The sequence below is a fragment of the Choloepus didactylus genome, chromosome 27, assembly GCF_015220235.1.
Source record: "Choloepus didactylus isolate mChoDid1 chromosome 27, mChoDid1.pri, whole genome shotgun sequence".
NCBI lineage: Eukaryota > Metazoa > Chordata > Mammalia > Pilosa > Megalonychidae > Choloepus > Choloepus didactylus.
Window position 1 is genome coordinate 14,477,172 of NC_051333.1, and position 22,793 is coordinate 14,499,964.

The following is a 22,793-nucleotide window of genomic DNA, read 5'->3' on the forward strand; positions in this document are numbered from 1 at the left end:
GGTACAACTTTCAGGGGTCACAGACACAGCAGTGGCCAGGGGATTCCGGAGTGCACACCCACCGGCCAAATTAAATGGGCCCAAAGGTGCTAAGGGCTCAGGAAGATGCACCTGCTGGTCAGGTATAATGAATTGAAAATGCTGGTGCGTGGAAGAAGCCAAAGACGCAGGCGGAGGCAGGCACCAAAAAAGCCATGGGGAGCCAGACACTGCAGTGCTAGAGCTGGGGGGCGGGGTGGAGACCTGGGGTTGGGGAGTCTGCGGAAGGAGGGCCTGCTGACGCCACCCCTCCCACGCTGCGTCTCCGCCCTTCCTCCACCCAAGACCCCACAGGCATCAAATAAGAGGTGAAAGGGTGCAGGCACAAAGCGAGCGGGCACGATGAGTGAAGGCATAGCAGCACTGCTCTTGCTGCTTCTGGTGCTGGCGCTGGTGTGGTGGAACCGGGGTGCGCAGGGCCTGCAGACGCAGGGCACCCTACCCCCAGGGCCTGCACCGCTCCCGCTGCTGAGAAATTTGCTGCAGCTGGGGTCCGGACACCTGGACCGTGCACTGATGGACGTAGCACTGACCATGGGGGGTGGGGGGAGGGCAGAATTCTGGATTCTGGTGGTGGGGCTAGGAGCTGGGACTCCTGGTTCCCTAAATGAAGACAGAGCTGAGGGCTTGGAGCCCGTGGGTGCTGACGAAGGATGAGGAGTCCCAACTCCTGAGTTCAGGGAAATAAGAAGATGGGGGTGGGGGTAGGGAGAAGAAAGTTGAGGGCCTGGATACCTGGGTCCCAAGGGAAGAGGAGACTAGAGCAGGGAGTCAGGTGTCAGAAGAACAGGAGCTTCTGGTTCTTGGTGGGTTCATGTTGGAGACCAGACTCCTGGGGTCCTGAGGGAGGAGAAGCCTGGGGAGGGAAGCTGGGTCCTGCAGTATGGGGGGTAGAGGATCTGGACTCCTGGGTGGAGGGGGAGTGGTAGTGAGGGCCCGCACACCTGGTTCTCAGGGTGCAGGGGGCTGGGACTCCTGAGTCTGAGGGAGGAGGGAGTTGGGGCCTGGACTCCCGGGTCTGAGGGAAGAGGGGGCTGGGGCTTGGACTCCTGAGTCTGGGGGAGGAGGGACCTGGGGCCGGGACTCCTGGGTCTGAGGGGGGAAGGGAGCTGGGGCCTGGACTCCCGAGTCTGAGGGAGGAGGGTTGGGGAGGGGACTCGGGGGTTCCCGTGGAGAAGGGCGTCAGGGGCCCGGCCCGGGACCCACTGAGCGCCGGCTCCCGTAGCTGTCCGGCTGCTGGGGCCCGGTGTTCACGGTATGGCTGGGCCCGCGCCCTGCGGTGGTGCTGTCCGGCTACGCAGCACTGCGGGACGCATTAGTGGTGCAGGCGGATGCCTTCTCCGGCCGCGGGGCCATGGCCGTCTTCGAACGCTTCACGCGCGGAAACGGTGAGGCCCGGGCGACGGAAGTGCGGGTCTGGGAGGCTTAGGAACGGGTCCATGAGGTGCTGCCCGGAAAGAGGCGGAAGGAGTGTGAGCCGGGAAGGGCCAGGACAGAGGGAGAAGCCAGGCTGAGGAGCGCGGGCGGCGGGGAGCGGGCGCGGGGAGCGGGCGGGGCCCCGGCGGGGCGGGCCAAAGGGTAGGGGCTGGGGATCGTGCAGCCAGTAGGTGAGAAGACCGTAACAATCTACGCCAAAGACAGAAAACAGTTGTCAGGGGTCGGGATCAGCCAAGGAAGGGGCCAATGAGTGGATAGGGCCGAAGACAATTCGCAGACGAAACAGGCGGGTGAAGCCGCAGAAGGCCGGGGTGGCAAACGTTGGTAACGGAGCCGAGCAGAGGATTGCGAAGCCGGGCCCCGAAGTTAGAGGCCCGGGAAGGGGTGTGGCCAGAGACTGCGCGGCCCCGCGGCGGGCGTGGTCGACCCATGCCCCCGCCCCCGCCTGGCAGGCATCGTGTTTTCCAACGGGCCGCGCTGCCACACGCTGCGCAATTTCGCACTTGGAGCTTTGAAGGAGTTCGGGGTGGGTACGCGGACTATCGAGGAGCGCATCCTGGAGGAGGCGGTTTGTCTACTTGGCGAATTTCAAGCCACCATTGGTGCGACTCGGCCGGGAAAGCTGAGGGCCCTGGTGTAGGTGTACCCAATAGCCCGCCAAGAGGGGGCCGCGGGAAGATGTTTGGGTGGAACGATGCCAATAAACTCAAGAATGGCTGGGGACGGGGCAACAGAGGGGTGACCCCCTCCTGCCACCCCCCCCACCCACCCACCCCCAGGAGCCCCATTCGACCCCGGGCGGCTGCTAGATAATGCTGTCTCCAATGTTATTTGTTCCGTGGTCTTCACGAACTGCTACAGCTATGAGGACCCGGAGTTCCTGAGGCTCCTGGACCTCTTCAATGACAACTTCCGCATCATGAGTTCCAGATGGGGCGAGGTGATAAGGGCTGGCCCCAATCTCTCCCTGTGTGCTCAACCTTACGCCAGACCCCGAGTACACAGACCTGCCACTGACTCATTAGAATGGCAAAGTATTAGGATCTTGGAATGGAAAACTTCTAGAACCTAGAGCATCCAAGTCCTGGTTCATTGCGTGTAAGGAAACTGAGGCTGAGTGGCCTCGTCTAAAGCCTTACTGAGAGCCTGTCTCCGCAGATGTACATTTTCCCCTCCCTCCTGTACTGGCTCCCAGGCCCTCACCACCGAATCTTCCAAAACTTCGCGGAGCTGCGTGTCTTCATCTCTGAGCAAATCCAGCAGCATCGGCAGACGCGACAGCCGGGCAAGCCCCGCGATTTCATCGACTGCTTCCTTGACCAGATGGATAAGGCCCACCCCCCCAACCCTCTCCAGCCGCCGGCCAACAGGTGCTCGGTCCGCGACACTAGCAGGCTCCTTGCGCCACAGGAACCGCAAGACCCGGAAAACCATTTCCAGGAGGAGACATTGGTGATGACAACGCACAACCTTTTCTTCGGCAGTACCGAGACCACGAGCACCACCCTGCGCCACGGTCTTCTCATTTTGCTTAAGTACCCAGAGGTGGCAGGTCTGCAACCTGGGGATGCCCGGGATGAGGAGCAAGGGCTTGGGGGATGGTTGGGGGTCCAAGGCACGCGCAGCTTAGTCTCTGCTGGCCCCAGCGAAGGTGCAGGCGGAGCTGGACGCCGTGGTAGGTCGGACCCGCATCCCGAGCCTGGCAGACCGCGCGCACCTGCCTTACACTAACGCTGTGCTGCACGAGATCCAGCGCTTCATCAGCGTCCTCCCGCTAGGGCTACCGCACACCCTCACTTGCGATACCCACCTGCGTGGGCACTTCCTGCCCAAGGTGCCCACTGAGCCTGGAGATTCTGCACGGGGCTGGGGAACACAAGTGCCTGTTAGTCAAGATCAGCTGGCATAGGCCCTGAGCCGTGCTGAGCCACAGATGGGTTCAGGACAAGAAGAGCATCCACCTTCTCCTGGACTTTTAGAAGGGGTTCTTGGAGGGATAAGGCATGCCCACTTGCCAACTCAGCAGGTAACCTGAGTTTCCTGTCCTCCTAGGGAACCTTTGTGATCCCCCTGCTTGTGTCTGCGCACAGGGACCACACCCAATTCAAGGACCCTGACTGCTTCAACCCCACCAACTTCCTGGACAAGGGCGAGTTCCAGAGCAACAATGCCTTCATGCCCTTTGCCCCAGGTCTGGGCCCCTGAGGGAGGGAACCAGCCTGCACAGGCCTGAGGCGGGGAGGCACTCCCCACAGCCCCTGTATCCCCAGGAAAGCGGGTGTGCCCGCTCAGAGATCTTCCTCTTCCTTACTGCCATCCTGCAGCAGTTCCACCTGCTCCCCGTGGAGAACCCTGCCAGCATCGACCTTACCCCCCGGTGCACTGGCCTGGGCAACGTCCCCCCAGCCTTCCAGCTCCGCCTGGTGGCCCGCTGAGGTCAGGCCCCACCACCCTCAGTTCCCTGGCCCTCAGGCCTCCTCAACCCTTTGGTCAATAAAGGCCCTAAACTGCAGATGCTAAAGGGTCTCCTTACCAAGAGGGAGTGGGAGTCAGATGTGTACGGCTCTGAGGTAAACTTTTATTTCTTGGCTGACAAGACTTCCACGCTCAGGCCCCTCCCAGCACCTCTCACCCTGCCCAAACAGTGGCAGCCCAGTCCAAAAGGTGCCATGGCCAAAGGGGTTGGAGAGTCACTTCACATTCCAGGCTGGAGGAGTGGGGGGGGGGGGCCTTGAGGAACACCCCCCAAAAACCTTTGCCAGCAAGAGGCCATGACTCACCCAACCCCAAATCCTGCATCCTGGTAAGAGGTGGCAATGCCTCCTCCCATCTATCCACACCTGATGAGGGTAAAACCAAAAAGAGCCCCCAGCTCCAGTAATGATAACCCTCAATGCTGGCCCCTGCCCAGGTCACGACCCCAGCCGCACCCGCCATCACAGGGCAGCAGAGGTCTCCCTAACTCCTGGGTCCTCAGTGGCAGACAGAGCCCTCGACACCAGGCAGCACAGAGGCAAAGGCAGAAGCAGCAGCGGTGGTGGGGAAGAGCAGGCACCCGAGACGGGTGGGCTGCCAGCCTGGCAAGAGGAGGCCTGGGGCTCTCCTGAAGTCAGGCGGGCTGTCTGTCCAGGTGGCTTGCGAATGGCCGTTAGGTGGGCGTAGTCGGCTGTGATACCGGCACCTGGACACCTTTCTGTCCTAATGCTGGAGGTGAGAGGAGAGCAGGAGATTATCAGTCATCAGAGAGGGGACAAAGTGGCCAGGGAAAACCCAGATAGGAAGAGAACCAGGAAGAGAACCAGGAAGAGATGGGGCTCCTGTTGGAGGCACAAGGAGAGTGAGCTGCCTAGGGAAGGAGGGCAGAGAGGAGGAAGAATGGCAGAACTTAACATAACACTGAGGACGTGGGTGAGGGGGCTTGAGGCCTGGCAGGGTATATGGAAGAGGAAGGCCTTGAGGCGAGGAAGCTGTTCGGGAAGCCACTTACCTAGCTGATACTTGTCTTTGGCCGCTGCCCTCTCCTTGGCATCAAAATACCAGACAGTGATGGCATACCTGCAAACCAGAGCAGCCCCAGGGGGGCAGTTGGAGATTACTTTCCTTCAATCCCAGCCACCATATCCATACTGACACTGAAGCCCACCCTTACAGGCCTGGCTCTGTCCCCATCTAGGCCCCCTCTCACACCTCTTCACTCCCTATACCCTCTAGAGGTCTGATGAGAGTTTGCAGGCAGGGGGAGCACCTGTGAGTCGTACCTGGTGGCATAGGCCGGCTTCACCTCGTGGGGGTTCCGCCGGTCAGACCAGAAAATGAGCAGTCGGTCAAAGAGTGGCTCGATGTTGGCTACCACAGGCCGGCCCTCAGGGAAGATCTGCAGCAGACCACCATGCACCTGGGGGGCGGGCAAGAGGATGGGGCAGGAGGCCGGTTGGTCCTCCCCAAGGTCCCTGCTTTGCACTGCCCTCCCACCCCACCCCCACCGAGAAGCCCACCAGGGGGTGCAGCATCGGTACATATCACTCCCTCCCACCACCCAGGCTGGTGTCCTTTAAAATGAATGACAGCCCGAGTCTGTATCACCATGGAGACGGGCAGGAAGCTACTAAAGAAGACAGGAAACAGGGAGGTCATTACAAGGCTGGGCAGGGCTGGGACAGACGGCACCATTCCCCAAATGGGGGAGTTCCCACCACAGAGTCAGCTAGAAAGGAGGAGGTGCCATTTCCCAAGAAGAGCTTGTAGATCGCACCACCCTCCTGTGGGTTGAGAAAAGGAACAGGAGACTCCTAGAATCTGAGCTAGGAGAGGAAAATGGAGCAGATGCACACCGCCCGCCTCCCGCATCCCCCACTCCCTGCACCCTACCTTGATGTCCCAGTTCTGATTCAGGTAATAGATACAGGTGATGCAGCGCCCGTCGCCGTGGGGATTGTCAACGTGCCTTACATACCCCAGCCCATTGCCGGGGTAACACGCCACCATGGCCTGGCAGAGACGGAGGGAGGTGGGTTTACTGGGGCTAGGTGGGGACATCTTTGAGGAGCAGCCCTCCTCTTCCTCACCCCTCCCTGCCCCTTGTTTCTCCCTGGACTCCAGCCCCAAAGACTTTCTTTTGCAGACAAATCTCCATCCCCAAGCCCATCAGAAATCTCAGCTCCTGGTCCTCAATCCAACCCCCCAACCCCATCCCCCACAGACACACCCAGGGTCTGGCACCCAGATCTCCTAACCCGCCTCAGTCATTTCAGTAGAGCAAAACCAATTTAAACATTTTCATGTGTGCAGGGATTTGGCCTCACAGCCCCAACCCAGGGGGTCTCTCCCTTAGCTGCAGAGTGGAATCCCTGGGGAGTTTTGACACCCTGATGCCAGGACCCACCTCAGAGGTGCTGGTGTACTTGGTCTGACGTGGGGCCTGGAATGTTCAAAGGCTCCCTGGCTAACACGAATGTGCAGCAATGTTTAGGAACCACTGCCCCAAACCACAAAGATTCCCTGCAAAATACTTCATCTGCCCCGTATACACTTGAGGAGGGACCCAGCATTAGCGTTTGAGCAGCACCTGGGACCAGGCCCAAGTCCAAGGATAACTTGCTGGGTGATCCCAGACAGTCCTAGCATCTGAATGGGCCTCAGGTGCCTCAACTGTAAAACGGGCCTAATAAACACCTTCTGTTTATACCAGTAGCATTAACCCCCCACCAAGAACCTGACTTTGGTGGTCCTGACCCTCATTGAAGGGCCACAGGCTAACAGCCCTGATCTAACCTGGCCGAAGGTATAACTCGCTTGCCCTTGGCTTCTGCATACAGGTCTGGCCACAGCGTCCTTGCCTCTTGCCCCCGACAGCTGCCACTCCCCTGCCCCAGCTCCTGCCCACTCTGGGCCGTTTCCTCACCAAGGAGCTGACGGGAAGGTGGTTGTGGTGAGGGAAACTGCCCCAGTCATTCCTACAGTCCTAACTCCTGGGTTCAAATCCCAGTGCTGCCACATGACCTGTGTGACATCAGGCAGGTGATTTAATTTTCCAGTCAGGTTCCTCATCCACGAAACAAGAGGCGACAGCTACTCCTCAGATTAGTGTGGAAAGATCAATAAACATCAGGGAAGGCACCCAGCACGGCCCCTCCCATGTAATGAAGAGCCTAAACATGGCCTAGATGAGGCCGGCCAATGGCAGAAGGGCATGATGGCCCTTCCTTCAGCTTCTCCCTAACAGGGAACCATCTGTGGGCCATGGCCCAGTAAGAAAACCCCAAGATACACATCAGGACCAAACAGATCTGTGTCTGCTGCCAAAACAGAAGGACTCAATCCCTCAGCCTCCTCCCACAACTCCTCTTCATTCATATTGCACCTCATCCATCTCAGTCCTTGCCCTGTGGATTAGTTTGATTTTAAAGACAGGAGAGAAAGACCAGAAATGTTGCTTAATCTAAGGCCACCTGGCAAATGGGGAGCCAAGCTCTCTCTGACAGGATGGAGGCACCAAGGTGAGAAGACCCCCAGAAAGATGCTGCCCCCACCCCACCCTCCTTCAGGAGGGAGAACCTTCTTCATACTGCTCACTTCCTGCAGATGGGCAGAGCTTGGGGCAACCACCTCCCTAGGAGAAGAGCGTGTGGCAGTGGCCATGGCCCAGGCGGCCTGGCATCAGTGTGTCACTGACGGGATGGTAAGCCCTCCCTGGTTAGGAATCCAAGCTGAGATTATGCTGGCTGTGCACATGAAGGGTGGAGGAATGGCCGAGTGCCTTCCCTACTGCAACCTCTCCATAGCCAGGTGGCAGCCGGAGCCCCTTTTCTTCAGATCTCCACGTCAGCTCAGACCCCTTCAGGTTCCCTTCAATCACAGAACAAAATACAGATTCCCAACCACAACCTCCAAGGCCCTGAGAGACCCGCCTCCACCAACCTTATCTATTACCCTCTCCCAAAGCTTGCTCTGCTCCAGCCTCACAGGCTTCCTGACTGTTCTCTGAACAGGCCAAGCCCATCCCTGCCTTAATGCCTCTGCACCTGTCAATTCCTCTCCCAGGAAGTCCTCCCCCAGCCCTCCCTGTCTGTCAGGTCTCAGGTCAATGGTCACAGCTTGCCAGAGGCCTTCCTTGAGCACTCCAGCTGAAGGCACCTGCTGCTTTTCTACCCTACTCATCTCCATGTGAAATCAGCAAATCTACTTGTTTACCTAGCACTGCTCTGAACTGCCAACCTCACGGAAACCCCTGGGGCATGTCTATCTCCCCTGGCATCAGTGAGTCCCCAGGTGTGTCCAGGCAAAGTCTACCGACTGAAAGCTCCCTCTGGGTCCCAGGGCCCGAACCCCACCCCACCCCATCATGTCTCCCATCATGCAGGCAGGGACACCCTCTACAGCCTGCCATGCAATGGGGTACAGGATGGGTGCATGAGAGCAAGAAACAAGAACCGGCCCTTAAGGCCTCAACTTTCCCTAACATACACTCACCCAGGCAAACAACTACTTCATGCCAGCCAACGTGGGAAAGCCTTAGACTTAAGGGACAATGGGCAGAAAACACAGAAACTTGGGGGGGCAGGGGGAACTGTTGGCATGGCCTGCTCCTGACTTGGCTGTTTCAGAGAAGGGGACAGCTAGGATCAGAGCCAGGAGGCTCTAAAGAGTTCAAGGCTGTAACAAAGCACCAGCAGTCCTCCCCTCAACACCACCACCTCCTCAAATATGTCAGAAGCTGGGGGCTGAGCCCAAGAGCTCCAAGCAGCTCTTAAAGGGGCAAACCAAGACAGCTGGGCCCTCCTGGGGACCTCAGATAGCTCTTAATGACTGCAGGGCAAGCAAACAGAAGAACCAGGGAGAAGAGGGAAGGCACAAGGACAGGGAACAACTGAAGGGCACGTTGTTGCAGCCCCACCCCACCCCCACGGCTGTTGCCACTCAGCACCCCGTGCCATCTTATCACCCCTGCAGCATGGGGAGGGAGTCCAGGTGTTGCCCTTGGAAGGTGGGGAGCCTGGGGTTGCTGTCTGACTACGGCGGGGGCGTCAGAGGGAGGCCCCCCAGTGACAGCACTGCCTCCTCCCCTCCCTTCCCCTGTGCAGCCCGGCCTGGTCCCACCTCCCCAAGGCAGTAAGGGTCACCGACAGCCAACAAAAAATCCCAACAGCCCCCTCCCCCAGTCCCAGCCTGGGCCCCATCCCCAACATCCAAGGTGGAAGCCAGAAGCACCAAAATGGAGGAAACCTGCTCCCTTCACCCTCTCACGTTCCCCCGAAACTGCCACAGACCAGCGAGGGGCTTAACCTGGTTTTCCTGTTCTGGTGATGAGCAAATGAGCAAGGGGAAGCCCAAGGCAGGGACCTCTGGGCTCTTCCAGTCTCCCCCGACCTCCCTGCATGAGGGCAGCGGCCCGGGTGAAGGTGCGGAGCAGCCTGTGGCCAAGGAGGCCCCCGCCCAGGAGGGGCCGGCTCTCCAGCCATTAAGTAACGGGAGGGAGAAGGAAGTAGGACAAGTTCCAGCTGGGGTGGGGAGGAAACAGGCCTGGTCCCGGGGCTGCGAGGGAAGCGGCCCAGAGGCAGAAGCCAAGACGGGATCTGAGGGAGAGGGAGGGGACGGGAGGCGAGCGGCCTCCCCCGCAGGGCAGGCGCCGGCCCCGGGGGGGGGGGGGGGCTCACTGGGGCCGAGCAGCCGGCTCTCCCTACAGGGCCTCATCCAAACGCCAAGCCTCAGACTCAAGGCCAGGTCCCCCCCATGCCTCCAGAAGAGAATTCCTGAGTCAGCAGGCCCGGAAGGCCCTAAGGACCATTGTTTTGCACAAGGTTCCTGACCCCAGGTTCTTGAATGGGCAGTTTGAGTCCAGGAGACCTTAGCAACCCACCCAGAAACTCCAATCAAAGGAGCATTTTTCTTAAGACAGGATCTGTGGCTTTTGGCAGATTCTCAAAAGGGTCCAGATTCCAAACAAAAAAAAAAAATTAAGAATATCAGCATAAAACAAGAGAAAGGAGACCAAGAAGAAACACAAGGCAGAGGACCAAGGATACAGCCACAATGGACGGGAAGGATGCAGGGACAGATGGAGCCTGAAAAGACCAGAGACCCAGAAGAACGAAGCAAGGAACAGACGGACAGAAAGAAAACAGAGGATGGACAAGGACTGGGACAGGGTGGGGCAGGAAAGAAAGAGGCAGGCCCACCTCGGCCAGCACATGGCCACTGCCCGGAAGCTGTCCTTGACCCCACGGCCGTAGCACTGCATGCAGGGCACGGTGCGCCCAAGGCCTGGCACTCAGCAAGACAGGCAGCACTCACCTCACCACTGCTGCAGCCCATGCCACCCCCCACCTCCACTTCCTGGTTCCCCTGCCCAGGGGAGACAGGAATAGATAGATCTGAAACAGATGGAGGGGGAGAAGAATGGAGTAGACAGACAAGCCAGCAAAAAGGGATGGATGAAGGAAGGACACAGAAGGACAAGGGCAGAGACAGAAAGATGCCAATGGACACAGAGAGGCAGATCATTCTTGGTCTGGAACCCATGAATGAACATCAGGGAGTCGTGAACCCCACCATGGCCCAAGCAAGGTGTGGGTCTGAAAATGTCCCCAGCTCTCACCAGGTTCTTTGAGAAGATTCCCAGCAAATTCAAGAACCACTATAGCTTCAGAACAAACCCCTGGTTTACAGATGTGCAAACCAAGTTCCTGGGGAGAAGGTCCAGAGGAAGAAGGTGCACAGCCCCTCAGATCCCCACAGGTGAGTGAGAGCCCACAGGGCCCTCCAGCAAGCCCTCCACTGGAGCTTTCTCAAACCTTTTGTGACCCCATTAGCCATTTTCCAAATCCACTCTTGCTCAGGGTGCTGAGTATCCGACAAAAATGACAACGAAGCCTCTTCACAGAAGGCCCCCCCAGTCTCACCTTGGTGCGCCCATTGATGACGTAGCCACCCAGCCGCCCAGCGCAGTGCCGGATGACCGCGTCCACATGGCCCATGAGGGCCCCGATGCTCCGGCATCCTGGCTCATGGCCTTCCACCCAGGCGATCTGGTCCCCGCGGATGCTCCGCGGCGGGATAGCCCGCTGGCTCACTAGCTGCCCGTCGCGCAGGCGCCCACCTCGCTTCAGGGCCTCCACTTCAGCCAGCACGCGGCCCCCCAGTGTGGCCCCCAAGAAACTGTCCTTGACGCAGATGCCGTAGTACCGCATGCAGGGCACAACGTAGTCCAAGGCCAGCCGCTCAGCTGCAATGGGCAGTGCTTCCTCGCTCAATCTGGCACCTTCTCCACCACTACCACTGTGGCAGCCTGCACCACTCTCCCGCTCTGCCTCCTGGTTCTCCTGCCTGGCCCAGGGCCGCTTGTTGGGCGCGGGGGCATCCCCACCATCCTCTGCCCATTTCCGCTTTGGGGCCTCAGGCCGGGCACCCTGGGCCGCCAGTCGCTGGCACCCTTTGGTGACCAGTGCTGCAGCACCCTCACTCTGCAGTGGCTGCAGCTCGCCACCGCCCTGCCCACCAAAGCCCTCACATGCAGGGCTGGCAGTGGAGGAGGTGGCTGTGGCTCTGGGGGTCCCACTACCACTGCCTGCCGAGGCCTCCCCAGGCACTCCCGGACAGTGGTAGGAGGGTAGCAGGGAAGAGGGCAGGTAACTCTCCACCCCCATCCTGGCCCCGCCAGGCTCCAAAGGCTCCGACACAGACTCTGACAACTGAGGGAGAGCCTGACTCAGGGCCTGCGACTGGCACAAGCTGTCCATGGCAGCAGCGTCTTCATCCCCTGGGCATGGAGGGCACTGCCTGGGCCCATGGTGCCACCCTCCTCCGCCTCCTCCTCCTCCACTCGATGTAGCTGGAGGCCGGGGCAGCCGGGCCTGGTGTGGGGCAGGATAAGGCAGGGCAGGCGGAAGGGGCTCTTCTTGTGCCCTGGGGGTGCTTGCTGGTCCCCAAGTCCTCTGCCGTCCCTAGGGGCTTGGGAGGGGACCCGTCAGGGTGGCTGGAGGAAGAGAGAGAGAAAGGGATGTGAAAGGGGCTAGAGGCAAGCAGGCCAGGGCAGGGGGTAGGGGAGATGGCAGGGGTAGGAGGAGACCAGCACAGACTTGGATACAGAGACTCCCCAAACCTGAGACCAAGATGGGTCTGTCCCTGACAAATAAATGTGGGGTGGAGGAGAGGAGATGGAGAAGAAAGGCTGGGTAGATGACCCAAAGACAGAAGACTGTGGTGGGGAGCATGGGAATAAATGTCCTCAGACAGACAGAGAAGAGGGAGGGAGACTGAAGTAAAACAGGAATGGTGGAGGGGTAGGGAGTCAGAAGACTGTAAACAAACAGCCAGGGAGGATCTGCCTGTGGGTTCCAGAGGGACACAGAGGGAACGTGGGAGTCCACAGACAGAGAGAATGGGGGGGTGTCAGGAGACAAACAATGGGAATGGGGGGAGGGGGCAGAGAGAGAAAAACAAACCGGAGGAAAGCTTAGGGGACGGGTTGGAACCGCCAGACGGAACGGAGAAGGGGTGGAGGGGTCGCCTGAGCCCAATGGCCTGCTGGGGTTGACATACACCCAGACGGAAGGGAGGTCCTGGAACAGACGGACGGACGGAAAGGAGCCTCGGGAGGAGGGTCCACAGCAACAGAGGAAAGGGCATTGGGGCCCGGAGCCCCATCGGGACTCAGCAGGCGGCGGGAGCAAGGCTGAGGGGCGCTCGGACCCCGTGCCCCTTCCCTCCCCCTCCGCCTGGCGCGCGCTCCCCGCTCCCACCGGCGACCCCCCAACGGCCGGCACCCAGCGAGCCCGGCGCTCCGGCCCCACGCCCCACCCCCATCCGACCCTCCCCGTAGGGGCCCCGGGCCTTCACGCGTGCGCCCCCACACCCCGCCCGGCTCGCGCCCGCGCTCCGGCTCAAGCTCCTTCTGCTCTCGGCTCGCGTCCCTCCCCGCACGCTCCTCACCGAGCTTTTTCCTCCGGCCCCGGCGTCGCCGTTTGTGCCAGCCGCCCTGCGCCGCACAGCGCGCCATACCCCGCCCCCACCGCCCGCGACGCTCCGCCCCCGCCTCGCCCAGTGGGCACGTGACCGCGCCCCGGCGGAGGGAGAGCGCTTGCGCAGGCGCGAGCCGCACGGGGCGGGGCGAGGAAGTTGAGAATACCCCCACGCGAGAGGGAAATTGCGCCCTTCGCGGATGAGAGGAAGGGCAGGATCGGGGAGGGGCCGTTTCTGCGCTCGTTATGCAAAGCAAAACAGGAGGGGAATGCAAATAATAATCACAGGCCGACCCCACCCCCCTCAGAGCCGAGAACGCTGCGGAATGACCAGTGGCCTGGTCAGGGCGTGGGGTGCTAATAATGTCACTTACATGGGCAGCCCCGCCTTCTTATAGCCCAAGAATACCTAAGAAACTGAGAAATGGCTGTGCGGTTGGGAATTGTGGGTAAATTCGCACGTGAAGTAATTTGCATAAGTACTTTTTATAACGGAGGAAAAGGGTGAGGACGATCCTTGAGAAAAGAGAAGGCGCACTAGAAGAGATATGCAAAGGTCTCATTCGCGTGACCCGCTCAGCCCTGTCCCCGCGGGACAATTGTGGGAGACAGACTAAAGCCACGTGGCAGAGCTAGGCCGATTAAGACATTACCCTGACCAGCCCCTTCTTTTTATGAACCTTACTGGCGATCCGGCTTGGAAGAGCTACGTAGATGTCTCGCTTGCATGCCTGGCCCCGCCCAGCGTTTGGCCCGGGAACCTCAGGTCTCTGGCGGGAGTCCATTAAAGCCGACTTGGGGGCTGGGGGGGGGGGGTGGAGTTCGACGTGCAGGGCACATGTCTTCGGCTCACCTGGCACAAGCAAATACACCTGGGCATCCAAGTGGCACAGATCCACACAGATGCCATGAGTTAGGATTGCACAAATCTACACAGGCCTCAGGGGCATCCACAGGTGTGCAAGAGGAACCAAATTCACAGACACATACACAAGCGTCTGCGTTAGTTTTAGGCCTCAGACATGCCTAGGTACCAGCCCCTGTACCATGGGACACAGACCCAGGCCCACCCATAGGCCTGAATTCTCATGGCCTGGCCTTGGCATCACAACACCAGCCTCATCAATACAATCACAGAGGCACTGCCTCAAAGTTTTTGCATGGTGACAAACAACCTCCTCATCATAGCAGACACCTGAGTCCTGGGACCTGGTGTACCCCCTCACACCATGGGCCCCTCCTCCAAACACCATGACAGCCGTGATTCTCATTGGGGACCCCCTAGGTCCCCCACCACCACCATCCCAAAATGAGGGAGGCCAAGACACAGGTGTAAACAATGCTTTATGGGAGTGGGGTGAGGACGGACAGGCCTCCAGGTAATAAATAATACGTACTCGCAATGGCAGGGCCAGGCGGGGAGTTGGGGCCCAAAGGCCCTGATCTCAGGCTTTGGGAGTCTGGGGAACTCCTGGGGTACAGATAGGAATTCAGGGGGAACAGGGGTTAGCCAAGACAGAGGAAGCAGCAGCAGGTACGGGTTCCCCCTTCCCCCGTGGCTCAGTCTTGCCCTGCATCCAGGCCCCACCAGGCCAGGGAAGAGGGACAGGTGGTGGGGCAGCTTCTCCGGGGCCAGGGCAGGTGGGGGGCACAGCCTCCCGGGGCCTGGGCCTGGGTCCCAGCCGGAAGGGCAGGGCTGGTCCTGGAGAACCGGTGAGCTGAAAGAGAAGGGTATGATGAACTGCAGGGATCCTAGGTCTGTCTATCTGGGTGCCTCTGTGTCATTTCAGGGTCTCTTCCTGCCTCCCTGTCTGCGTCCATCTGTCCATCCCTTTCTCTTACTCCCAGAGTTTCTACAGAGTCTTTTCTCTCTGATTTTCTGTTTCTCCTCTGCAGCTAATTTTGGGGTCTCTCTCTCTGAGGGTGCCTGCATCTCCCTGTTTGTATGCCTCAGAGCTGTCTCTCTAGTCTGTAAAAGGACATATCATACCCCCACCTTTGTATCTCTCTATATTCCTTGATGGTCCTGGATCTCCCTGGCTCTAGGCCCACATTAGCATTATCTGGAAGCTTCTAGAAATCCCAAAATCACTTCTGAATCTCTGGGAGGCCCAGATATCAGTATCTTTTACATTTCTCCAGGTGATTCCATTGTGCATATGCATTAGTGGGTCAAGAAATCAGTTTGGTGGGCCTAGACTGATTTTTTTTAAATTGAAATAAACTAGAATAGAAAATATCAGAGTGCATTATACGTAATAAGAATATCCAAAGTCTAACCACTCCTCCCTACAACCATCCTGGAGCTGGCAGGGATGGGAGTTCCACCAAACACGGGGTTTGTGCTGGTTTGAATCCATTATGTACCCCATAAAAGACTATGTTCTTTTAATCCATTTGTGGGGGCAGACCTGTTGTGGGTGGGATATTTTGATTAGGTTGTTTCCATGGGGATGTGACCCACCCAATTGTAAGTGCGACCTTTGGATTAGATTATTTCCATGGAGATGTGACCCTGTCCATTCAAGGTTGGACTTAATTAGTTGATGGGAGTCCTTAAGAGAACTCAGGGAGACAGAAAGAGCTCACAGCCAACACAGACCCAGACGCTTGGAAATGCAGACAGAAAGACAATCTGAAATGAGAAGCTAAAATATGTATTCCAGAGTTTGCCCCCAGGAGAGAGCAAGGATACAGGAGCTGCTGAGACAGAAGCCCAGAGACATTTTGGAGAAAGCGCTGAAACCAGAAGGTAAAACTGGAAGAGAAGGTTCAGCAGAGCCAGCCATGTGCCTTCCCATGTGACAGAGGAACCCCAGATGCCATTGGCCTTTCCTCAGAGAAAGTATCTACCTCTTAATGCCCTAATTTGGAAATTTTCATGGCCTTAGAACTATAAATTTGCAGCCTAATAAATCCCCATTTAAAAAGCCAATCCATTTCTGGTATATTGCATTTTGGCAGCTTTAGCAAATCACAACAGAGTTGAACAAACAAGGCTTCCTGGAGGAGGTGAGACCTGAAGGAGGGGAGGGGGTTTCCAGAGAAGAGAAAGAAGGAACAGTGTTGCTGGCAGAGGGAACAGCATGAGCAAAGCTGAAAACCTTCAGTGTGGCTGGAAGAGGCTGGGAGGTGGGGAGTGGAGGAGGGCTCTGTGTCCCGCAGACCCTAGGAGCCTTGGACGGTGTTAAACAGGAGAGGGCCAGGGCTCCAGCCTTCACTTCCTTCAAGTCTTTGATCAAATGTCACATTCTCAGTGAGGCTCTTCCTCATCATTCTATTTAAAATTCCACGTCTCCACTTTCCCCAGCCCTCCTTGCCCTGGTTGTTACTTCTCCATAGCTTTATCTCCCAATTACCATATAACTGAGTTATGTTTTATTTATGTATCTTGTTTATTGTCTGTCTCCTCCCAAGAGAATGTCAGTTCCACGAGGGCAGGGGATTTTGCCTTTTTTGCTCAGCCCAGCACCTCAAACAGGGCCTGGTACACAGTAGATGCTCAACAAATACTATATGAATTGTGAATGGAGGGTCAGAGATCGAGGGGAGAGAGCTGACAGTGGTCTGGGGATGGAAAGGATGGTGGGTTCCCTGCGGCCTGCAGCCCCTTCAGCTCCTGTGTTTTTGTATCTGTCTCTTTCGTTTTGTTTTTCTGGTCACCTCTCCTTTTCTGTGTTTCTGCCTCTGTCTCTGCTCCCCGTTCCCCCTTCCCAGAATCCACCCCTCTCCAATCCTCCAGGGTCCCACCTGGCTCCGCCGGTCTCAGCAGCCACAGGGCTGAGGGGCCACAGCCTGGGCACTCCGAGGCTGCCGCAGTTGGCGAAGGGAAGCATCACCGTACTGAATCCCCGAGCCCATCCTCTCGGGGTCTAGCTCACCTGTGGACATAGGGGACAGGTCAGGTCTGGCCCCTTGGAGGCCCCCAGGTCCAGTCATCCACACACATTCCCCACCCCACGCCCCGGCCAGTCAGGGGCCTCACCTGAGTCGATCTTGTTCAGGATGGTGCGGGCACACTTCAGGAAGGCTTCCTCCACGTTCTCACCCGTGAGAGCACTGGTCTCCAGAAACATCAGCTCTGGATGGGCCGATGCTCAGAGGGTCAGGACCTCAGTCAGGTGCCATCCGCCACACCAGCTCTGACCTGCTGGCTCCCATTCTCTTCTTCACATATTCTACACTTGCCCTCACTTCAAGCCCTTGCATATGTTGTTCTCTGCCACAAAGGCCCACTCCCCTCCCAAATCCCCATCCGACTCTCCCTCCAGAGACCCACTCAGATGTCCCCTTCTCCAGGAAGCCCTCCCTGACCTACCAGGCTGGATCAGGTGCCTCCTATGGCTCCCACAGGCCCCAGGGCTTCCCCCATTCCTGCCCTGAGCCCTCTACCCGTGCTTTCCTCATTGAAGCCACAGTCCCGATCACTCTGGGCTGTCACTGGCTGGAAATGGGTCCATCTAACCCACTGCCCACTGGACTGTAAGCCCCAGGAGGGCTAGGCCCAGGCTGTCTTCCTCACAAGGTCCCCAGCACCATCTTACATATGCCCAGGCCCATCACAGGCTACCTATAAGCAACTTGCCCAGTCCTCACAGTAAGCAAGTAAAAGCCTGGATTCCAGCCACATCTCTCTGATGGCAAAACCTAGTCTCTATAATTTGGCCACAGAATAAAAATGAGTATTTGCAAAGCCCCCTCGAGGGACTGGCCTTATGAAGCTTGTTACTGCAAAGAAGAGGCTAAGCCTACTTATATTTGTGCCTGAGAGTCACCCCCAGAGACCCTCTTTTGTTGCTCAGATGTGGCCTCTTTCTCTAAGACAACTCTGCAGGTAAACTCACTACCCTCCCCCCTACATGGGACATGACTCCCAGGGGTGTAAATGTGGGACATGACTCCCAGGGGCAATGTGGGACATGACTCCAGGGGATGATCCTGAACCTGTCATCACGGGATTGAGAAAGCCTTCTTGGACCAAAAAGGGGAAGAGAAATTAAACAAAATAAAGTTTCAGTGGCTGAGAGATTTCAAATGGAATCGAGAGGTCGTTCTGGAGGTTATTCCTATGCATTATATAGATATCCCTTTTTAGTTTTTAGTGTATTGGAATAGCTAGAAGGAAATACCTGAAACTGTTGAACTGCAACCCAGTAGCCTTGATTCTTAAAGATGATTGTATAACTATATAGCTTATATGGTGTGACCGTGTGATTATGAGAACCTTGTGACTCACACTCCCTTTATCCAGTAAAAGAACGGACGAGTAGAAAACTGGAGACAAAAATTAAATGTATAATGGGGGGAATGGGATGTTTTGGGTGTTCTTTTTTACTTTTATTTTTATTCTTATTTTTACTTTTTTTGGAGTAATGAAAATGTTCAAAAATTGACTGTGGTGATGAATGTATGACTGTATAATGGTACTGTGAACAACTGACGGTACACTTTGGATTGTACGGAATGTGATTATATCTCAATAAAATTGAATAAAAAACAAACAAACATAACAAACAACCTAGTCTCTAACCTGGAGGGCAGATTCCAAGCCAGCAGGTGTGGTTGGTTTGGCTAGGGGGATGTTTCCGAATGAATTTACCGTTGCATACCCTTCCGCACCGCCTGCCAATCCTCTCGCTCCTTGATGCCAGTGCTGCTAACCATGGAGCTTTGTCCAGTCCCACCTCCCTAGCTGACGAAATGGGCAACCTGTTCCCTGGGATCATCTGAGTGTGCATTTTCTGCCTTAACTTAAATACCCTGCACTGCCTCCCCATAAAGGTCAAAATCTTCATGGCAGCCAACATCAGTCGAGCCCCCACTAGGTGCCAGGCAGGGTCTGAGGGCTTTCCGAGGACCCCTCCCTTAACCTTCATGTGTGAGGCAGACTCACTGTGATCCCCACTTGACAGATGGGGAAACTGAGGACCAGCGGGGTTAAACAGCTCACACATGGCAACACTTGGATTTGAACTCACAGCTCTGAACCTCTACCCCCCTGCTGTAGACACACACAGCAAGGGCCAGGCAGCCCCCAGGCCCCAATGAACTGCCCTCCACCCCCCAGCTTGGGCCACCCCCCAACCCTCACCGTTCTCCTGCGCAAAGCGGGAGGCCTCCAGGAAAGTGACCTCGCGCTCAGGGTCCAGGTCCTTCTTGTTGCCACAGAGGATGACCACGATGTTGGGGCTGGCCAGCGTGCGGGCGTCCGTCAGCCAGGCGGCCAGCGAGTTGTATGTCTCCCGGCTGTGGAGGAGTTGGGAAGAGTGAGGCAGATGCGGGAGAGGGGCCACCCGTGTACCATCCCACCCACTCCGGGTACCCACCTGGTGATGTCGTACACCAGCAGGGCTCCGGCTGCCCCTCGGTAATAGCTCCGTGTCACCGACCTGTGGGGCCAGGGGGACCCAGTCACCCCCAAGGCTAGGGCCTGCCCTGAGATTGCCCCCCTCTGCGGAGAGAGACTGGTGGTTGGGAGGCCCCCTTCCCTGCTGGCCCAGCCCCCCAAACCTAGCCCTGGTCTGAACTCTATGTAATTTCTTTTGTCTTGATGTGTCTCTCTCTCTTTTCTCTCTCTCAATTTCTATCTCTCACTTAGCTGTCTGTCTTTCTGCCTCTATCTCTGAGTATCTCCCTGTCTATCTGTCTTTCAGTAGCTCTTCATTGGTCCCTGTCTCTCTTGTATGTGGGTGTCCCTAATTCTTTGTTTCTCTGTCTCTTTTTCTGCCTCTTTCTGTGGCTCCGACTCATCCTCTCTTCTCCTCACCCTTGCCTTCCCACTCATTCCTTCATTCATTCATCAAACATTATCTGAGCCTCTCTCCCTTGCCCAGCCCTGGCCAAGTGTGATGTAACTACATCTACTTCTCCCTTTCCTGCTGTGTCGGAGGAGGCCTTCTCCACAGCGTGGATCCCCATGGAACTCATAGAATCATTCCACAAGAATTTATTGGGCACCATCAGCAGCCCAGTCCAAGTCATACCCCCATCACTCCTTCTCCCTCCATCTCTGGACTCTGCGTCTCACGCAACTAATCCACACCTGGATATTAACTTAGCCGCTAACCAAGTGCTGCTTAGGGACCACACTTCACTGTGGCTTGGACTCCCTCTGCTTCTCTCTCCCGGCCCTGTGGCTCTGTCCCAGACTCTCTCGGGGTTTCTCTGCGTCTCTCCACTTTGCTGGAGACCTTTCCTTCAGACCTCCTCTGTGCCCAGCTTTACACATTTCTCTCTTTACCTTAACACATCCATCTTTCACCTCTCTGGCCACATCTGTCTGACTCTTCAAGCCTCTCTCTGTCGCTGAGCTCGGTTTCTCTTTGCCTCTCCTTATCTCTCTAAGTGTGCTCTCTTCCTCTCTCCCTTTATATGTCTATCTGTTTTTCAAGTCCCTCTCTCTGTTTTAGTCCCTCTCTCTGCCTCTCCCTCCCACCCCCAAGCCTCCCTTTCTCTTTGGGTCTCACTTCTCCCCTGGGCACATGTCACTATTCCTCCAAGTGTCTTGCGGGGTCTGTCTCTCTCTCTCCCCAGCTCTCTAACTCTTCATGTGTGCCTCTTTCACTATCCCTCTTTTTCTCTCATGCTCTCTCTGGGACTCCTTCTCTCCTTGATCACATGTACCTGCTCATCATGGTCTCCCACCTCTCACTCTGCCGTGGCTGCCATCTCAGTGTCCCCTCGCTCCTGCTGCTGCGTCGCTAAGTGACTCTGCACTCTTTCCTCCCTCTCTCCTCGGGAGGCCAGCCCACCCCGGGCCCACCTACCGAAACCGCTCCTGGCCGGCTGTGTCCCAGATCTGTAGCTTCACTGTCTTCCCGCCCACGTTGACCACCCGGGATCCAAACTCCACGCCGATCGTGTGGTTGGAGTCCTGCTTGACTAGGAGTGGGGAGGAGAGAGGGGGGCAGTACAGGGGCTCAGAGGACCCCAAGGCCTCTTCAGCCTCCCCAAACCAATTTCCTTGCTGGGGGGGGAGTGAGGCTCAAGGAGGACGCAGCATGTACCAAGGCAAGGACCAGGGCCCACCCCCAGCAGCTGCCCACCTGCCCACACCATGCCCAGGCCCACGGCTCGGCACGCTCAGGGCCACTACCAGAAACTCACACTTATTCTCGATGAACTGATGAAGGAGACATGACTTGCCAGTTCCTGCACTGCCGATCACCAGGAATTTGAAGAGGAAGTCTGGGCAAATGGAGCCAGAGACAGTGATGCCCACAGGGAGAGAAAGATCCAGAGAAAAACACGGAAACCAAGGGATGGTCACAGTGTCAGGGAGAGAGATACAGGCAGAAACACAGCAAAAGACAACAGTGATAGACGATGTCGTGCTTACCATGTGTCTGACACTGTTCTAAAGTTCTTTACTTATATCAACAGCTCGCTTAATGTTCCAGAAAACTCTATGAGGGAGGTATACTATATTATCCCCATTTCCCAGATGAGGAAATTGAAACCACAGAGGTTAACTGACTTGCCCCATTTCACACAGCTGGGAAGTAGCTGAGTTGGGATTCAAAGCCAGGACAACTGGTTCCAGAGTCCAAGACCTTAACTATTAATCAGTGCTGAAGCCTCTGGGAAAGCCATTTTATCAAGGACTGCAAAGCTCTATCTGATCTGGCTCCTGCCCTTCTCAAATTCATCTCCTACAACTCTGACTCATTCACTCCACCTCAGCCCTTGGCCTTTAAGAGCACAAACTGGTTCCCAGCTCAGGGCCTTTGCACTTTCTATGTTTGTTGAATGAATGCAGCCCCCTCTGACTTTTAAACCAGGGCTCTTTTTAACTGCAACCTCCCCTCACACTCACTCCTCCTGCAGAACATCTATCCTGATTTTCCAACTCCAGATCCCTTCCTCCCGCCCAAGGCCATACCTCTATTCTGCCCAAGTTTAAGTGCCACCCCTAACTCAAGGACAGCCCATCCCTACCCCATTCCAGGCCTCTCAAGCCAGCTCAGTTCCAGGGTCCAGAACATCCCTCAGGATTCCCTCCAACTCATTAAACCCCACTCCTGCCATTCACACAGTCCCGCCGGCCCCATTCATTCAGGCTCCGCCCCGAAATAATAAGGCCCACCCCTTCCCTCCAGGCCTATCCTGAATCCACCAAGACCTTTTCCCTCAAAGCCCGCCCCGGATCTACTTAACCCATGCACCAGCCCCTCAGGCTCCGCCCAAATCGGTTAAGCTCAATCCTAGACTCACTAAACCCCTCCCCGCATTCACTAAGCCCAGCCCCATAACACCAAACCCCGCCCCCTGGCATATTAGGCCCCGCCCCATTTCCACAGACCGCATCCTCTGTGGGCCCAGACCCCAGACCCCAGCTAGAGCCCACCACCCTCACCGTAGGTCTCGGCCATGACTCGGTCACGGCCGCTTAGGGTCGCAATATGGCGCCGCGGCCGCGCCTGCTCCTCGCTGGCAGCCGCTCCACTCCGGCTGCAGTCCCGGCTCCTTCCTACTCCCCGGGCCCGGCGCCGCCACTTCCGCCTCCACTCCCCACCGGCGCGAGCCACTAGGGCAGCGGTATACCAGGCCACGCTTCCCGAAGGGAGGGATTGGCGGACTCGGCAGGCAGGGGGCGGGACAAAAGACATGGATTGGTGGTGTCAGAGGGCCCGGAGACGAAGAGGGCGGGACCAAGACACGCGATTGGTGGACCAAGAGAAAGGGGCGGCTCAGAAGATGCTTCGCTGAGCAAAGGAACGGATTTGGTAAGGCGTCTGGGGGCAGAGTCGTGAGTCCGGATTGGGTAAGAGTGGACTTGGGGGCGGGGATAGGAATGTAAAGAAGGGTGCAGATCAGGATTGATAGGACCTGAAGAGGAACGGATCTTCAGCTGGCGGGTGT

General features: G+C 57.1%; 3 protein-coding genes across 3 annotated transcripts; 1 reads left to right on the forward strand and 2 right to left on the reverse strand.

The window, feature by feature from the left end:
• The first annotated feature begins 381 nt into the window (after positions 1 to 381).
• Positions 382 to 3,983, forward strand: LOC119521171 (cytochrome P450 2F2-like). The gene is given in 8 exon segments (XM_037819223.1): positions 382 to 561; positions 1,265 to 1,427; positions 1,929 to 2,078; positions 2,256 to 2,416; positions 2,635 to 3,028; positions 3,123 to 3,310; positions 3,529 to 3,710; positions 3,752 to 3,983. Coding segments are annotated over 8 exon segments (1,578 nt in total). The 3' UTR covers positions 3,912 to 3,983.
• A 49-nt stretch (positions 3,984 to 4,032) lies between these two features.
• EGLN2 (egl-9 family hypoxia inducible factor 2) lies at positions 4,033 to 12,983 on the reverse strand. Its single transcript, XM_037820491.1, has 6 exons — positions 12,904 to 12,983; positions 10,875 to 11,947; positions 5,845 to 5,964; positions 5,235 to 5,371; positions 4,964 to 5,031; positions 4,033 to 4,680 (listed from the first exon to the last, which is right to left on the reverse strand). The coding sequence occupies exons 2-6, from the start codon at positions 11,709 to 11,711 to the stop codon at positions 4,625 to 4,627; spliced, it is 1,218 nt and encodes a 405-aa protein (XP_037676419.1). The 5' UTR covers positions 11,712 to 11,947; positions 12,904 to 12,983; the 3' UTR covers positions 4,033 to 4,624.
• A 1,280-nt stretch (positions 12,984 to 14,263) lies between these two features.
• Positions 14,264 to 22,683, reverse strand: RAB4B (RAB4B, member RAS oncogene family). Its single transcript, XM_037820492.1, has 8 exons — positions 22,288 to 22,683; positions 21,039 to 21,119; positions 20,699 to 20,813; positions 19,259 to 19,321; positions 19,024 to 19,178; positions 16,918 to 17,013; positions 16,683 to 16,813; positions 14,264 to 14,650 (listed from the first exon to the last, which is right to left on the reverse strand). Exons 1-7 carry the CDS (start codon positions 22,538 to 22,540, stop codon positions 16,698 to 16,700), a joined length of 879 nt encoding a protein of 292 aa, XP_037676420.1. The 5' UTR covers positions 22,541 to 22,683; the 3' UTR covers positions 14,264 to 14,650; positions 16,683 to 16,697.
• Between the last annotated feature and the right edge of the window lie 110 nt (positions 22,684 to 22,793).

What these genes read in the sequence shown, in the direction of transcription:
- RAB4B (XM_037820492.1), bottom strand. Translation starts at nt 22,540, where the DNA reads ATGTCTTTTGTCCCGCCCCCTGCCTGCCGAGTCCGCCAATCCCTCCCT. An exon ending in TCAGTTCATCGAGAATAAGT is followed by an intron (nt 20,814 to 21,038) that starts GTGAGTTTCTGG and finishes CCCCACTCCTAG; the next exon opens with TCAAGCAGGACTCCAACCAC. An exon ending in GCCGGCCAGGAGCGGTTTCG is followed by an intron (nt 19,322 to 20,698) that starts GTAGGTGGGCCC and finishes CTGGCCCCACAG; the next exon opens with GTCGGTGACACGGAGCTATT.
- EGLN2 (XM_037820491.1), bottom strand. Translation starts at nt 11,711, where the DNA reads ATGGACAGCTTGTGCCAGTCGCAGGCCCTGAGTCAGGCTCTCCCTCAG. An exon ending in ATCAGAACTGGGACATCAAG is followed by an intron (nt 5,372 to 5,844) that starts GTAGGGTGCAGG and finishes CCCGCCCCCCAG; the next exon opens with GTGCATGGTGGTCTGCTGCA. An exon ending in AAGCCGGCCTATGCCACCAG is followed by an intron (nt 5,032 to 5,234) that starts GTACGACTCACA and finishes TCTGGTTTGCAG; the next exon opens with GTATGCCATCACTGTCTGGT.